We start from the raw sequence: 16,343 nt of genomic DNA on the forward strand, positions 1-16,343 counted from the left end.
TTTTGAGAAACCACAAAAAATCTCTCTCGACCCCACTTCCCCCTCTAGCATCAGGCTCTTCTTCTCATTCTTTTGTAGCAAAACTCTCTTAAAGAGCTGGTTCTACGTCACTGTCTCCAGCCCTCCCCTCATTATGTCTTGAACCTAAGAGATATTGCTACCAGAAAAGCTCCTCTCAGGGTCACCAATGACCTCCAAGTTGCTAAAACCAATGGCCAGTTTCCAGATTTCATCCTTCCTCCTAGAAACACCTTTGTCACTTGGTTTCTAGGAAAACACACGCTCCTGGTTTTTCTCCTACCTCTTGCCACTTCTTCTAAGGCTCCTTTGCTGTGTTCTTTTCATCTGCCCAGCCTCTAAATGTTCAACACCTGAAGGCTTAGTCCTTGGACATCCCTACAATTTCCTCAACAATTCCAGATGCATAAATACTCCTGCCTACAAGACCCCTCCACTTGGTTGTCTCAGTTTGGCTTCTTACAGAAGCAGATCATGAGGCAGTGATTCAGGTGCAAGCGGTCGATGAAGGAGGTGGTACCCAGGAAACACTGGTAGAAGAATGAGGAAAGGCAGCCAATTAAGGATGTGTTACTAAGCGAGTTACCAGTTAATCCTGCATGGCTGTTAGCATAACTGACATCATCTCGGGCTCAAACAATTCTTCCTGTCCTTCCACTGACCCTACCCAGGACTGCACGATGCGGCAAATCACTTCTCTGTCAAGGGCTTTGTAGTTAACAGATATTGTTTAATGATCGGTAGGTCCAGGTGGCCTCTATGCTCTGTTAGTTCCCAAATAATGATGAAGACCTTCCCTGACATTTTCCTGGTACCCACGAGACTAGTTACCCAATCAATCATCTTGACTTAGGAAGGTACTTCCTGTTTTCAAGGGTACTCCCATACCCTAGGTTAGCTATAAAATTGCCCCAGTGGCCCTTCGGGCGGTGCAGAGGACAGCTGCGAATGCTTCCAGATCTTTGTCAGCCCGATCCTGAACCCACCTTGTAAGGTACCCTACAATAAACTGATCCATTGAGTATATGGGGCTGCCTCATTTCAGTCTCAAGATGACTTCTCAGCTCGATGGGCATCTTTTGTTCCCTCCGTCTTCCAACGATCCTGCTGCGAGTTATCGTTTGAGTTTTATCATGAGAAGAGTGAGAGAGCTGGGGTATTTGTATATCAACTACCGCCAGTAACTAGTCGTTGGCTGTTCCTGGCAGACATTAATTCCCCTCTACTTCCCACGCATGCAGGAACAGCAGCTCCAACAGCTAGAGGAAGCCCAGAGGCAAAGAGATGGAGAGACTGGCATTTGAAGGTCTGGCCTGCATGCACTGAAATGGTAAGGCCCAAGGAGACACGGGTGAGGCACCAACAGCCTCCGCTGTGCATGTGTAACAGGCACGCCCAGCATAACACGTCCAATACTGATCTCCCCCGCCCCAAACCTGTTCCTTCTACAGTCTTCCCGGTTTCAGTAACTGGAAACTCTATTCTTGCAGTCATCCAGGACAAAAACCTTGAGTATTTGACTCTTCTCTTTTACACTCCACTTTCAATCTGTCAGCAAATCCTGTTATCTCTACTTCTAAATACAGCCAGAATCCAGCCACTTCTCAGCCTTTCACTGCTCCCTTCCTGGGGAATCTCTCTCACCTGGATTATTCCGATAGGCTCCTAGCTGATCTCTCCTTTTCTGCCTTTGACCCCTTGCAGCCTATTTTCAACAGAGCAGCCAAGGTGATCCTATTAAGCGTTAAGCCAGGTCGTGCTGTCACTTCTCTGCTGCCTCAAAGGGCTCGGGTTTCCCTCATAGGAAAAGCCGAAGTCCTGACTTTGCCATACTGCGTATTAACCCTATGTGGTCTGGTCCCTGCCACCCTCTGCTGTCACACGCCTCAGCCGTTCCTAGAGTTTTACAGGCACTCTCCCACCTTGGCGCTCTTCTGCTTGCTGTCCCCTCTGCCTGACCACGTTCCCCCATGGACTCCAAGGCCAGTTTCCTTATTCCCTTCAGTTCAATGATCACCTCCTCAGGGAGGCTGTCCCTGGCCATTTTGTCTAAAACTGCAGCCCCCAGTGCTCCCTCCCCTCCCCTCTGCTCTATCTTCCTTCCTGTCCCTTATCACTACGTAGCATAATGAATATTTTACTGGCTTACTTTTGTCTGTCTCTCCCTGCTAGAACATAAGCTCCACAGGACAGATTGTTGTCTATTTCGTTCAATTCTGTATCTCCAGTCCCTGGAACAGTGCCTGTTACACGGGAGGTGATCAACAAATATTTGTTGAATAAATGATCTCACTTAACACTCACAAGAGCCCAGGATAAGTATCCCCACTGCAGTGTAACTCAAGTTTGCGCCTTGCATTTTCATTTATTATCGTGTCCCACGCATCCTCCATGTTACCACAGACTCTCCACAATTGTGATTTTTAATGGCTGTGTGACTTCCATCCAAGTGCATATGCTTTAATATCCTTGAGCTTTCCTGCATCATTGGAGCATATAAATTATTTTGAGTCCTTTGCATTATAAATAGGGAACTTCTTTTTGTTATAGTAATACTGAATTTATTTTTAGGATGGATTCACCAAAGCCAATAACTAACCATTCTTAAAGTAAGAAAACATAATTTTATTTATTTTCAATTTACTTTTTTATTGAAGTATAGTCGATTTATAATATTGCATTAATTTCTGCTGTATAGCAAAGTCTTTTTTATATTCTTTTCCGTTAGGGTTTATCCCAGGATATTGAATATAGTCTCCTGTGCTATACAGTAGGACCTTGTTTATCCATTCTATACATAATAGTTTGCATTTACTAACACCAAACTCCCAGTCCATTCCTCCCCCATACCCCCTCCCCCTTGGCAACTGCAAGTCTGTTCTCTACATCTGTGAGTCTGTTTCTATTTCATAGATATGTTCATTTGTGGCATATTTTAGATTCCACATCTAAGTGATATCATATGGTATTTGTCTTTCTTCTTCTGCCTTACTTCACTTAGTATGATAATCTCTAGTTGCATCCAGAAAACATAATTTTAAACTGCTGTTTTAATGAATGTACTCAAGAGGAGGGACCCCTTTTTCAAAACCACTGGGCCTTCTCGGTCAAGCTTTACTGGAGCCTGTGTGAGTCCCCCAGCCCTGTCCTTCTAGGAGATTAGAGCATGAAGGACCCACCAGAGAGTACTGCCATGCATTGCTCCCTCCCATATCTCTTCCCACCACTACTGGATTTTCCGGGGAAGTTATTATACTAACTTAATTCACCAAGTATCTGTTGAATATTTATTAGTTATAATGAATGTGGGGAAAGTCTGAGGATCAATATGATACAACGTCTGACACCAAGGAGCCTACAACCAGGACATACAAGACTTTCACTGTACCCCAGATTTGTTAGGCCCCAAACCTTTATTTCTCATGCATACTGTCTCTTGGGTTCCAAGATGGTCATTGGGCTCCTTTACTTGACCTCCATGTACCTCCAAGTCACTGCTTCCAGATCTGCACTCTCAAATCCACTTCTTCTCCTGTATTCACTATTCACTGCTAAGTCATTAAGGCTGGAAACCTGGGAGTCATCTTTCCTTCTTCCCCTCCCTGTCCTCTCCTGCTTTCCCCCATGCAGTTGACCACAGGTTTCCCAATACTCTAAAATAGTTTTCAAATGCATCCCCTTCTCTCCATGCTCAGTCACTTCCTTAGTTGAGGTGGACATCATCATTCATCTGGATCATTAGACTAATATTTTATTCTGACATGCCTGACTCTTGTCATGTCCCAACTTCAATTCCCTTTCCTCACTGAAATAATTAATAGTTAATCATTTTATTAATTGCTTGCTTCAAGCTCTTCAATGGCTTCCTGATACATAAATGACAAAATCCAAATATGCAAGAAGATTCTCCATGATCTAGTCCCTGCCTACATCACCCACCATATCTCCCACTGCTCTGTGGGTGCATCCCATGCACTAGCCTCATTGAATTACTCTTAAATCTCCAAACACTCCGCACCCTGGCTCACACCTCCAGTCACTTTACATCCTCTCGCTCTGACTGGAATTCCCTTTCCTCTGTGTCCTGCATTATTTCTCCGAAAACCTCAAGACCTAATGCAAGCCTTTCCTGATCGATTGACCCTTTCCTGATTTCAGCCACAGTCGAGCACACCCTTTGTAACCTCACCCTGTGACAGCACTTATCAGTTGTTTCCTGTCTGTCTCCATTACCTACTGCGAGTTCCTATCAGGCAAGAGCTGTATCTCATTCATCTCTGTAAGGCACAAGAGAGTTTATTATATTTTTTAAAAAAGAAGGAATGAACCGATGCATAAATAAATTGAGAGAGAAGAAGAAAGGCTTCTAGAAACATGAGACTAGAGTAACAGAGAAGAAGACCAGGGATGAAGGGGTCAGAAAGGACAGCAACAGAGAAAGGGACGGGCACCCATGGCCTCTTTTACTTTTGTTTGAGGCAACAGATGGGACATAAAATATTCAGAAGCCCAGTGCGTCATTTCTTTTGAGAAATTTCTAATCAGCCTAAAAGGGGACTCATGATGGCTTCAGCCTGCCCGATCAGCTTGCAAGGCCCAGGAGAATCTGAGCCATTAGCTATAAAAATAAACTCCAGCCAGCAGGGGCCTATACTGGAGCCTTCTCTTTAGGGAGCCAGAGCAGCTGGTGTCTTTTTTTAAACTACTGTCTTGGGAGCTGCCCCTGGCACAGAAACCCTCCGCTTCCCTGGGAACCTCCTCCTTTATCTTATCCAGGTTGTCCATATTTCCTAGAAAACCTAATGACAATTCTTGGCAAGCTGGCTTTGCATGGGAACCGTATTTATACAAATCGCTCTTCAGACTAAGTCTTCTGACATGGCCTGGTAATGGGACAGGGTATTTGTAATTCCCAGCAAAGCTAAACCACTCCCTGATAAATCTCCTTCCATTGTAGAGGTAAAGATTTTAGAGGAATGTCCCCCTGTCTTTCCAACCCAGTCTGCTCCTGGTAGCCTAACGTCCTCCCTCTTTTCATAAGTCACAATCTTCCAGTCTTGCCTCTGTCATCCTCCCAGAGTTCTCACTTCCTAGTACCTACACCGCCCGTCTCTTTCTTCATCCCCACATCGATTCACATCTGGGTCTCCCCTCCTTCACACTCTCAGTTCCTTTTGTCCTCACCTTCCTCCTCTTTCCTGGGCTCACTTCTGATAGAACCCAGAAGAGAGATGAGCACGGTACCAGGACGAGGCCATCCCGGGATGAGTCTGCAAGTTGGGAGGTGAAATCTGGGATTCATTTTCCTGTTGCATCAGTACAATGTACACAATGACCTGCTGTTAACATTTTCTGGCTTGTTTAAATGTGCCTGTTGAACTGATTTTTCCTCTGCCTGTGCTTTTGGCCTTCCTCTCCTTTTGTGCACCCATCTCATCCCATAAGCAGAGGCTGACATTGAGCCTTTGACAATAGGGCTACTCTATGGTGGTTTAGGAGTGAGGAGAGCATGATAGTGAGGCCACTGAGGCCCCCATCCACACAGCAGGAGAACACCGCATTCTCTGAAACTCAAGGGACTAGAATTAAGTGAATTCTGTAATCCAACAGGCAAGAAGCCTTTGGCATTCAAGAAGAAAGTCACTATGTAAACACCAATTGTGGTCCTTCCTCTTTCTTCTGTCCTCCTCACATAACAGCCTGTCCAAGGAATTAGACGCTTTCCTGCTCCTGGCTTGTGGTGGTTTCCCTGCTTAGCTGGTTATTGTCGCGGTGATGGTATGTCCATCAATCTACTGTGTTCTCCACTCTCCCATCTCAGAGACGCTTCTTTGGACCTCGGGCCCTGCTGACAGTGCAGTGGGTCGTGTGACCCGAAAGGCTGCAGCTGACTTGACATAGGCAGGCCCTTGACTCAGCGGTGGCCTATCGCCGGCTGGTCAGTGAGCGATTATATTCTCTTTTCAAAATCTGAGCTGAAATAGAATGAAACTAGTGGGATGGAGATGGGATAAAGCTGAGAGGTTATGTAGATATGGGACTGGAAACAATCATTCTTGGCCATATGCCTTTGGGTAATTAAGCAGAGAAGGCCACTCGCAGAAAGAAGTACGAAGTAGAAATGAGAAGCCGCGCAACCCCAGAGAACGGGGAGATGGAGGGGGTAACCCCCATCCTTGAAACGTGGCTCTACCTCCCTGCTGAGCGGCCACAAGATTCCCCTGCACACAAGTCACCCTGTCAGCGTGAGCTCATCTGAGTCGGCTTCTGTCCCATGAAACGAATGACGTGTGACTCACACAGGCCTAAAGGACCTGGACTTTTTTGAAAGCAGACTAATACTGGCACTTAATGGATACTTGCTACATGCTCTGTTTAGGTACACGGTAAATACTCGGTATATTATATCTCTTTAAAATTCCCTCCTCCTAGCAATCCTAGGCAGCTGATATATTTCCTTCACGTATACGTAAGGAAATTGTGGCACAGAATGGTAAAGTAACTTGTTCGGGGGTCACACAGCTAGAGGAAAAAAGAATTGGAATTCCACGCAGGTCTGGCTGACTCCAAAGCTGATATCTTTCCACAATATTGCACTACCTTCTGCCACCTTCAAGACAAGGTGCCGCTCTCTCTTACACACTGTCTGAACAGGGAGGGCGGGCAGAAGGTAGGTGCTGCTTCTGAGTCTTGGTTATAGACTCTAGGACTTGCGCATTGTCCCCTGCTTCCCTGCTGCAGGCACTGGAGGGCAGGATCCCTCCTCGGCAGTCCGGCCGCCAGGAAGGAGAATGGCTGGTGAGCAGGGTGGGGTCTGGCGGGGGTCTGGGGCTGAAGAAGGCAGTGGTAGCCCACTTGGTCGGCTTGTTCAGGGCAGCATGTGAAAGAGCTGCCCCCTCCACCCTGCACCAAAATCCCAAGGTAGCTTGCAGCGAAAAGGAAGCTGGGTTCTAAGCCTGTCTCTGCCATGACCTCGGGACAGCCACTTCTGAGCCTCCATCTCCCCATTTGTAAAATTCAGGAGGGCTAGATGAGGTCAGTGTTTCCCGAAGTGGAACCTTGAACACTCATGGGGCATGCAGTGATTTTAGTGCATGAAAACAGCCTTAAATAGCACCGAAACACAGCATAAAAATGTTACTTCTGTATCGGTTCTCCCTTCACTCTCCTAAGTAAGGTAAAGAGAAACTCACAGATGGGTTTTTGGCATGTTTTAAATTACTTTCAGTCACTTCGTAAGTTTCCTTTAAATTTTATTTTATTTTTTTGGCCATGCTGTGTGGCTTGCGGGATCTTCATTCCCCCACCAGGGATCAAACCCATGCCCCCTGCCGTGGAAGTGTGGAGTCCTAACCACTGGACTGCCAGGGAAGTCCCCCTTTAACATTTTTTGCAAGTTGCTAAGAGAATAGATTTTAAAAGTTCTCACCACACACATACGAAATTGTAACTATATGAGGTGGTGAGTGTGTTAAATGACCTTATTGTGGTAATCATTTCATAATATATACATACATAAAATCAGAACATTGTACGCCTTAAACTTACACGATATTATATGTCAATCACATCTCAATAAAGCTGGAAAAATAAATAAACAGAACTTTGAAATTTGTGTGCATTGTATTTATTTTTACCACTACCTTCTATTCATGGGTTTTCACGACTTTAATATCAAATTTCCTTCTGAAATAGGTTTAAGTAAAAAATAGACTTGCACAATGATAGCTACCATTTATTGAGTGGCTACTCTGTGCCATGTACTTCATATATATTATTCCTAATTTCCCCAACAATTCTAAGATACGAATCATTATCTCTGTTTTACAGCTGAGGCAACTGAGGACCAAAAAGGCTAAGTAATATGCATGAAGTCAGATACCTAGTAAGTGACTGAACGAGGATTTGAACAGATTTGTCTGATTCTGAAGCACATGTTTTTTCCACTATCCTATCCTCTCCACTAGAATCTAATATCTGAACCTACACTCGGGAAGCAGCTCCAACACGCTTTGCTCAGACTTTAGCCCCTGTGACCTCTCTGCCACAACGGACACTCTCCCCTTTCTGAATTCCTCTCCTGGTTTGCCTTTATGCAACTTCTCCTCTCCACTTCCTGTTCATGTCTTCCTTTCAATTTCTGGCCCCTCATCTCCTTATGTGTTTTATGTTGTCTTTCACTCTTGCTCTAGACTATTGAAAAGCAACATCTTTCCCAATTAGATGTGAATCGCAGCCCTAGAGCTGCTTTTATGAGTAACGTAATCAATGCTACTGGCTGCATTTTGTCAGCGAGGAACCTGAGGGCTCAGAGGAGCGCTGTAATGTCCCCAGGTAGGTAAGGTGAGTACGCATGAACCCAGACACTCGGGCTCAGAGCAAGATAGAAGGGGACTTGGAGCTCCAGTGACTTGGGCGTGTGTGCACGCATGTGCGTGTGTGTGTGTGTGTGTGTGTGTGTGTGTGTGTGTGTAGGTAGAGGAGGTTGTGGTACTTTCTCCATAGGGGCCAAACAGGGATGAGCGGGGAGTGGGATTGGGGGTTGGAGAAGAAAAGAAAACAAAACTCTGACACGAGAAAGCGCAGCCCTGGAGACGTGGTGGCAGCCTGAGTGCAAGGAGAATAAATGTCAGTACGGGACTCTCAGGGAGAGGGCAGAGCCCATGGGCTTTAGGAAGTCTGTAGATTATACCGAGTTGCAGGCATTCTTTCTCTGTCCTGTGACTCCGTTCTGACTATCTCCAGGCTTAGTTAGCTAAATTAGAGGTAACTTGGAGAAATGCCCACATGGGTTGGGCAGCAAAGGGCTGCTGGTCTCTCCACACAGCTCCTCTCTGAGGCCAGAGCGGTGGGCGCTGCTGGGCTAGAATCCAGAGTGACCAGCAACCAAGCAAGTGTGGCTATTGGTAGCAAGCAAGGAGCTAACAACAATGAGAACTAGCACAGAGCAGACTGAAGCAGAGAAGTTCTTGAGGTCAAGTCCCTTTTCCCCAAACCTAACAGAAGCAGCAGCCTCTGGTAAGGAGGAGAGGCTGGACCCCGCTATCCACCAACCATCCGGGAGGTCCCCTGTGCCACTGGTATTGACAAACAAACACAAACAGAAGTTACAAATAAGGACCCGGAATACGAGTGGCCTTGGAATCAAGCCACACTCCCCTCCGCTTCTCCAAGGTGTAACTGGAGAGGACAGATTGCCCTCAATGTTTTAGTGAGTTCACCTGCATGCTATAGTGGGAGAGTTTTTGGAGTCAAAATCATCTAAGATTAAACTGCTAAAGCCACATTTGACATCTCTGGATCTTAGTTTCCTTATCTATAAAGTAAAATAAAAATACTGAGCTCACACCATCGCTGTGAAAATGAACGGCGGCAACAATGGACGGCGGCCGGTATAGGACTTGCACTTAGCAGGGGCTCAGTGATGACGCCTCACCTGCCTCCTTGGCCCTGGACTCTTAACCCGACCCCCAACCAGGTCCCAACACCCTGGGCATCACCCGTGGAGTTTGGATCCTACCTTTGGTTAGGGAGTGAATCCCGAGCTTGACCTGGGAGAAGTTCCCACTTCCGATTTCCCCTCGGATGCGGTAGAAGCCGATGCGTTTCCCCAGCGTGATCTCCCTCACCACCTTCTGGTCTTGGGACATGTCCTGGGTCAGCTTCTCGAAGGGTGTCAGCTGGCGAGGCTGTCCCTCTCCGTCCTCCTTGGTGCACTCCGTCTGACCGCCACTCTCCACGCTCTCTCGCCGGTCCCACCTGGCATAGCGGGTGTTCTCCAGGCCGCCTCCATTCACATACAAGGCAGTCATCGTCCTCCGCAGGCCCACGTTTCCATCTCAGCAGAGGCACCGATGGGGGGGCAGGCTGGGGAGGGGCCGAAGGGGCCCGGCGGGTGGGAGATGGGAGTTGACTGCCAGAGCCCTGTGTCCTTGGGAGCTGGGCAAGCCCCCCCTTCGGCCGGGGGAGGGCAGAGGCCAATGCCAGAACCGCCTACCAGCCAAGCCCGAAGCCGCCCTCACTCGAGACCTTCCTTCACGCTGAACTTCCCAGCTCTAAGTGGACCATCAGGCACACGTCCAGGTACCAGAGCCGCTTCCCTGATCAGGCTCCAAGAACTTTCTGGCTGGCCGTGCTGGTGCTCTGTGGTAGGTGGCTGTGTCCCAAAACAAAGGCTCCAGTTTGCTATTTCCTTTGATGGCCAGGGACCCTTTTGCTCTGGTGTGTAAACGCCCCGCAGAGGCCCTCAGGTCCCCGCTGCTGGCGCGTATCTCTGATCTTCTTCATTTTGCACTTTTGCTGTCAAGTTGCAGGGCCCCGGAGAGCTGATAATCTGGACCCCAGGAAAGAAGAAACTTGCAAATCAGCCTTCTGGTCACACGGGCAGCCAGAGGAGGATTAAATCCCTGCAATGCCACTTTAGCCGGCCTTTATTTAGATGAGCCTTCCTCTAAGCCGTGAGCTGTCTCAAAAACTTGGTGGGTGCTACTTCATCCTAAGAACAGAGAATAAGGAAATGTATTAGCCCGTGCTAATGTACAGTACGGGATTTATAATGAATGTGAAGCTGCTTGGTAAGCGCCAGTCTAAAAGCACTCTACAAATTTCAGTTATGACTCATATCAGTAGTAAATGCTTGATCACGTATGATTTAGTAAGAAGAAAATGTACGCACACACACCCCTCGATCTACATTTCAGAAAGGCCCTCACAGCCTGTAAATATTTCTAGCAAAATAATTTTTCTGCTTCTGTTTCTGGCTTGCTTTGAAGGCAGAACTTTTAAAATAATAATACAGTAGGGAATTCCCTGGCGGTCCAGTGGTTAGGACTCCACACTTCCACTGCCAGAGGCCAGGGTTTGATCCCACGAGCCACGTGGCACGGCCAAAAAAAAAAAGAAATTAGTAGGTACAGTGGAAATGTCTTTAGTAAAATCTGTCCGCTTTTCTGGTTGCATCATTTATAAAATAAAGTGACCACGATGTCAAATTTTGAGATAAAATGATAATACGATCATCATAATGACAAAGATTTCCTATCAGTTTTCAAAAGTTCTTACACTGATTCGAATAACAATGTGTTATATTTCCTTTACACTGTATGTTCCCATACACTGGCTAATTTTTCTCCTAGGCTTATTTTCTAGGTATTTCTAATCAGGTGTCAGCCTCCAGGCCCAGCAGCTCATTTTGAAGGTTCAGAAACAGGGTAATGTTACTGGAGGGCAAAAGTCTATGGCCTCCTCAGTGATGAGAAATACTTGCTCAGCTAGAATATCTTCATGACTTTCTTCCATGCAGCCTCCAGTAAGAAATAATCACTTCCTCCCTGGATCCCCACAGCACTCTGTACAATTTCCGACAGGTCTCCTATCCCTGAAGGTGGGAACCAGGTTTAATTCATCTCTATATCCTGCTCTTCCTCCTCTCTCCCTCAGCATGGAGCATGATGTCCTAAATAAAGAAAGTGTTTGCTGAATGTGCGCTGAACTCGATTTTTGGACTTGAACATTCCAAACCAAAAAACCCGAGCGAAAACATGAGAGACTGCCTTGGAAATGGGAATTCCCAATTCTGTTTGATGATATCACATTATTCCAGTTAGGTACAGAACTGCTTACACTGTAATTGTGTTTAAGTATGGTGTTGCTGAATAAAGAGAAACAAGGACAGGAAAGAGGAGTGGTGGGAGGCTGCCCATCACTGTGCCTATTTCTGCATGGGGGAGGGGAAGCTGGATGAAGGATAAAGGACAGAGGTTTAAAAGGGGCCAGGTATTAGTAACCACACACATCTCTAGGCTAGAGTCTGAGTAGGGTGTTTTAAAAGACATTTTAAGGTGAAAGAGCCTGAATTCGCTTGAGGAAAATCTAAGCCACTGGTTCTTAAGCCTCCTGGAGTTGCACACTCCTTTGAGATTCTAATGAAGCCTGTGACCCTATCCCCAGGAAAAAGCATGCACACCTAATCTGCATCCAGTTTTAAGGGGTTCACAGACCCTCTGAGACCCATCCCTGTACTTCAGATTAAGAAGCTCTACAAAGATCTCCTCAGATCCCTGGCAGAAAGAGACCACGCAGACAAGAAGTGGTGTAACAATTTTAATCCTGAAAGAAACTTTAGCTTCACCTACGCAAAGAGAGTAAGGCCTTTCGACAGGATGCAGTGCTCGATCGCCTCGTGTTCCTGCAGGTTCCAGGACCTCCTGGCTCTGTGTCCTTCCTGGGCCTTGCTCAGGACTCCAGGCTTGCCTCTCTCCCAGTGCCTCACCACGGTGCTGTCATTACCAACCCCAACTAGATAAGCACCTGGAGGGCAGGATCCTGCACCTTATTCTTCGAACTCCCAGGGCTCAGCCCAGTGCCTGGAAGTTGTATGATAAGCATTTGTTGAAGAAGGAATGAATTAACCTACCAACTGATTGATCGTTACATTCAGGTATGATCTATTGAGTAGAGGTAAATATTTTATTTATAGACACATACCACTATCCCAACATTTACTTGAATTATCTCAGAAAGCTTATTTCAGTCCACATTTCCAAGGCCTGGGCTACCTTCTACTGGCCAATAGTATTCCTGGCCCCGCCTTCTTGTGTAGGTGAAAACTTAGTCTGAATTCCACCATCCAACTGAGAATTGCTACAGTACTGCTTAGAAATCCAAAGTCTTCAAATTATCATGCACTGGTTAGAGAGGGAAACAGGAGCTCTCATTCATTGTTAGAGGGTATGAATTGGTACAATTTCTTGGAGAACAACTGGCTATAGGTATTAAAGTACAAGTGTACGTATCCTTTGCCTCAGCTATTCCACTTGAATTTATCCTGCACGTACATTCACAAAGGTATACATATTTCTAATATAAATATGGCTAGATAGATATTCACTGCTGCATTGTTCTGTAGGAAAAAACTAGACATTAATTAATTAAATGCCCGTCAGTAGGGACAAGTTAAATGTTACAATACATACATATACAAAAATAGTGGATTATTTGTGAAATAATTCGTTGTACTTGTGAAAAGGAATGAGTTATGATATCCAAGATACATTGTTAAGTGGTCAGTAGAGTTTACATAATGTGATATCAGAAGTATAAGAAAGAGGAGGGTATACCTGAGAAACTGGCAATATTTACTGCATTTGAGGAGGGGAGTTGTTGGACTAGGAACTAGAATGAGAGAAAGGTGTGTATTTTTCACTATTTACTCTTTTTATATGATTTACCTTTTTTCATGTGCATGTATTTACCTTTAAAGAGAAAATTAAAAATATGTAATATGTTGCCATCTTACACAATTGGTGTACAGAAAGTTTGCTTTACTTTTGGTTATACAGGGAGATTGCCACACCTGATTGTCTAATACTAATGGACTGCTTTTAAAATCAAAAGATAATTAGGGACTTCTAGTTAAATACAGAATTTTATGCTTTCATTTATCTCTATTTCCTTCCAAACCCCCACAGTAGAAATAGGAGGGGAAAAAGGCATAAACCCATAAGGACAAACAGAGTAAGAGAGGTAATAGCAGATGTAAGATACCAACACATCTGGGGGAGATGGAAAGCAAATTGAGGAGTAGTTAATGACTCTGCAAAGACAGTGAAGAAAACTGCAAAACTGGACACGCCAATGAGATATACCGTTCCAAACGCTCAAGAGACTTCAAACTATAAGAGACCAACTACCTCAAAGTTTGGAGGATTGAAGCAGACCAAAAACGGGGATTGTTTGAATGTAGAGCAGTGAGAGCCCCAGCCCCTTTTCTCCTCAGAGCCAGTTTGCTACTCCCTCTGCCCACTCCCAGGCCAGCTCAGGAGCAGAAGGCACAGGACGGTCCATTAGCTCAGATCCAGTTATGGGAGCACTGTTTCCCTCTTCTCTCTGCACCCCTAAATGATTGAGTTTCCAGAATAAAGGGAAACATGTATATAATGCCCCAGGCAGGGGATTCCTCTTTTGGTTAAAGAGAAAAGACCTCCTGAAACCCATCTTCGGAGGTTCTCCAACCCAAAACCCGCCTGACCACCTACTGTGCAGTCCTCCAGGTGCCAGTTTCACTTGCAGGCAAGGAGCTTCCAATCAGATTTAAGTGCCTTCTGCTTAGAATGAATGTCCAGCCAAGAGGTGCCAGACACCCGAGGAAAGGCTCCACAATGAAAGGAAGAAAGCACACCTACCCCCTCGGCCGCTCGCCCATGGGGTGAGGCAGGGATTCCGTGTGGCTGACAGGGTCTTGGTGCTCTGGCCACGTGTCAGGCCTCAGCCTCTGAGGTGGGAGAGTCGAGTTCAGGACATTGGTCCACCAGAGACCTCCCAGCCCCATGTAATATCAAACGGCGAAAGCTCTCCCAGAGATCTCCTTCTCAACGCTAAGACCCAGCTCCACTCGATGACCAGCAAGCTACAGTGCTGGACACCTGATGCCAAACAACTAGCAAGAGAGGAACACAACCCCACTGATTAGCAGAGAAGCTGCCTAAAATCATAATAACGTCACAGACACCCACTAACACACCACCGGACACGGTCCTGCCTACCAGAAAGACAAGATCAGGCCTCATCCACCAGAACACAGGCAACTAGTCCCCTCCACCAGGAAGCCTACACAAGCCACTGAACCAACCTTACCCACTGGGAGCAGACACCAAAAACAACAGGAACTACAAATCTGTGGCCTGCAAAAAGGAGAACCCAAACACAGTAAGTTAAGCAAAATGAGAACACAGAGAAATACACAGCAGATGAAGGAGCAAGGTAAAAACCCACCAGACCAAACAAATGAAGAGGAAATAGGCAGTCTACCTGAAAAAGAATTCAAAGTAACGACAGTAAAGATGATCCAAAATCTTGGAAATAGGATGGAGAAAGTACAAGAAATGTTTAACAAGGACCTAGAAGAACTAAAGAGCAAACAAACAATGATGAACAACACAATAGATGAAATTAAAATTCTCTAGAAGGAATCAATAGAAGAATAACTGAGGCAGAAGAATGGATAAGTGACCTGGAAGATAAAGTAGTGGAAACAACTACCACAGAGCAGAATAAAGACAAAAGAATGAAAAGAATTGAGGACAATCTCAGAGACCTCTGGGACAACATTAAATGCACCAACATTCAAATTATAGGGGTCCAAAAAGAAGAGAAAAAAAAAGGGACTAAGAAAATATTTGAAGAGATTATAGTTGAAAACTTCCCTAATATGGGTAAGGAAATAGTCAGTCAAGTCCAGGAAGCACAGAGAGTCCCATACAGCATAAATCCAAGGAGAAACATGCCAAGACACATATTAATAAAACTATCAAAAATTAACTACAGGGCTTCCCTGGTGGCGCAGTGGTTGAGAGTCCACCTACCAATGCAGGGGACACGGGTTCGTGCTCCAGTCTAGGAAGATCCCACATGCCGCAGAACGGCTGGGCCCATGAGCCATGGCCGCTGAGCCTGTGCGTCCGGAGCCTGTGCTCCGAAATGGGAGAGGCCACAATAGTGAGAGGCCTGCGTACTGCACAAAAAAAAAAAAAAAAAAAAAAAAAAAAAATTAACTACAAAGAAAAAATATTAAAAATAGCAAGGGAGAAGCAACAATTAACATACAAGGGAATCCCCATAAGGTTAACAGCTGATCTTTCAGCAGAAACTCTGCAAGCTAGAAGGGACAGGCAGGACATATTTAAAGTGATGAAGGAGAAAAACCTACAACCAAGATTACTCTACCCAGCAAGGATGTCATTCAGATTCGACGGAGAAATTAAAACCTTTACAGACAAGCAACAGCTAAGAGAATTCGGCACCACCAAACCAGCTCTACAACAAATACTAAAGGAACTTCTCTAGGCAAGAAACACATGAGAAGGAAAAGACTTACAATAACAAACTCAAAACAATTAAGAAAATGGTAATAGGAACATACATATCGATAACTACCTTAAATGTAAATGGATTAAATGCTCCAACTAAAAGACACAGACTGGCTGAATGGATACAAAAATAAGACCCGTATATATGCTGTCTGCAAGAGACCCACTTCAGACGTAGGGACACATACAGATTGAAAGTGAGGGGATGGAAAAAGATATTCCATGCAAATGGAAATCAAAAGAAAGCTGGAGTAGCAATTCTCATATCAGACAAAATAGACTTTAAAATAAAGACTATTAGAAGAGACAAAGAAGGACACTACATAATGATCAAGGGGTCGATCCAAGAGGAAGATATAACAATTGTAAATATTTATGCACCCAACATAGGAGCATTTTAATACATAAGGCAAATGCTAATAGCCATAAAAAGGGAAATCGACAGTAACACATTCATAC

At 45.3% G+C, this 16,343-nt stretch overlaps 1 protein-coding gene across 1 annotated transcript in view; it reads right to left on the bottom strand.

The window, feature by feature from the left end:
• NIM1K (NIM1 serine/threonine protein kinase) overlaps nucleotides 1-16,343 on the bottom strand; it is a 70,070-nt gene that overhangs the window by 11,027 nt on the left and 42,700 nt on the right. The window contains exon 3 of the mRNA XM_027101173.1: nucleotides 9,539-10,513. Within this exon, the coding sequence (XP_026956974.1) occupies nucleotides 9,539-9,830 (292 nt within the window). The 5' untranslated portion in view covers nucleotides 9,831-10,513. The remainder of the gene's footprint in view (nucleotides 1-9,538; nucleotides 10,514-16,343) is intronic.

This window comes from Aethalodelphis obliquidens, unplaced genomic scaffold (assembly GCF_003676395.1).
Source record: "Aethalodelphis obliquidens isolate GAN/ISIS:26980383/991018 unplaced genomic scaffold, ASM367639v1 scaffold4, whole genome shotgun sequence".
NCBI lineage: Eukaryota > Metazoa > Chordata > Mammalia > Artiodactyla > Delphinidae > Aethalodelphis > Aethalodelphis obliquidens.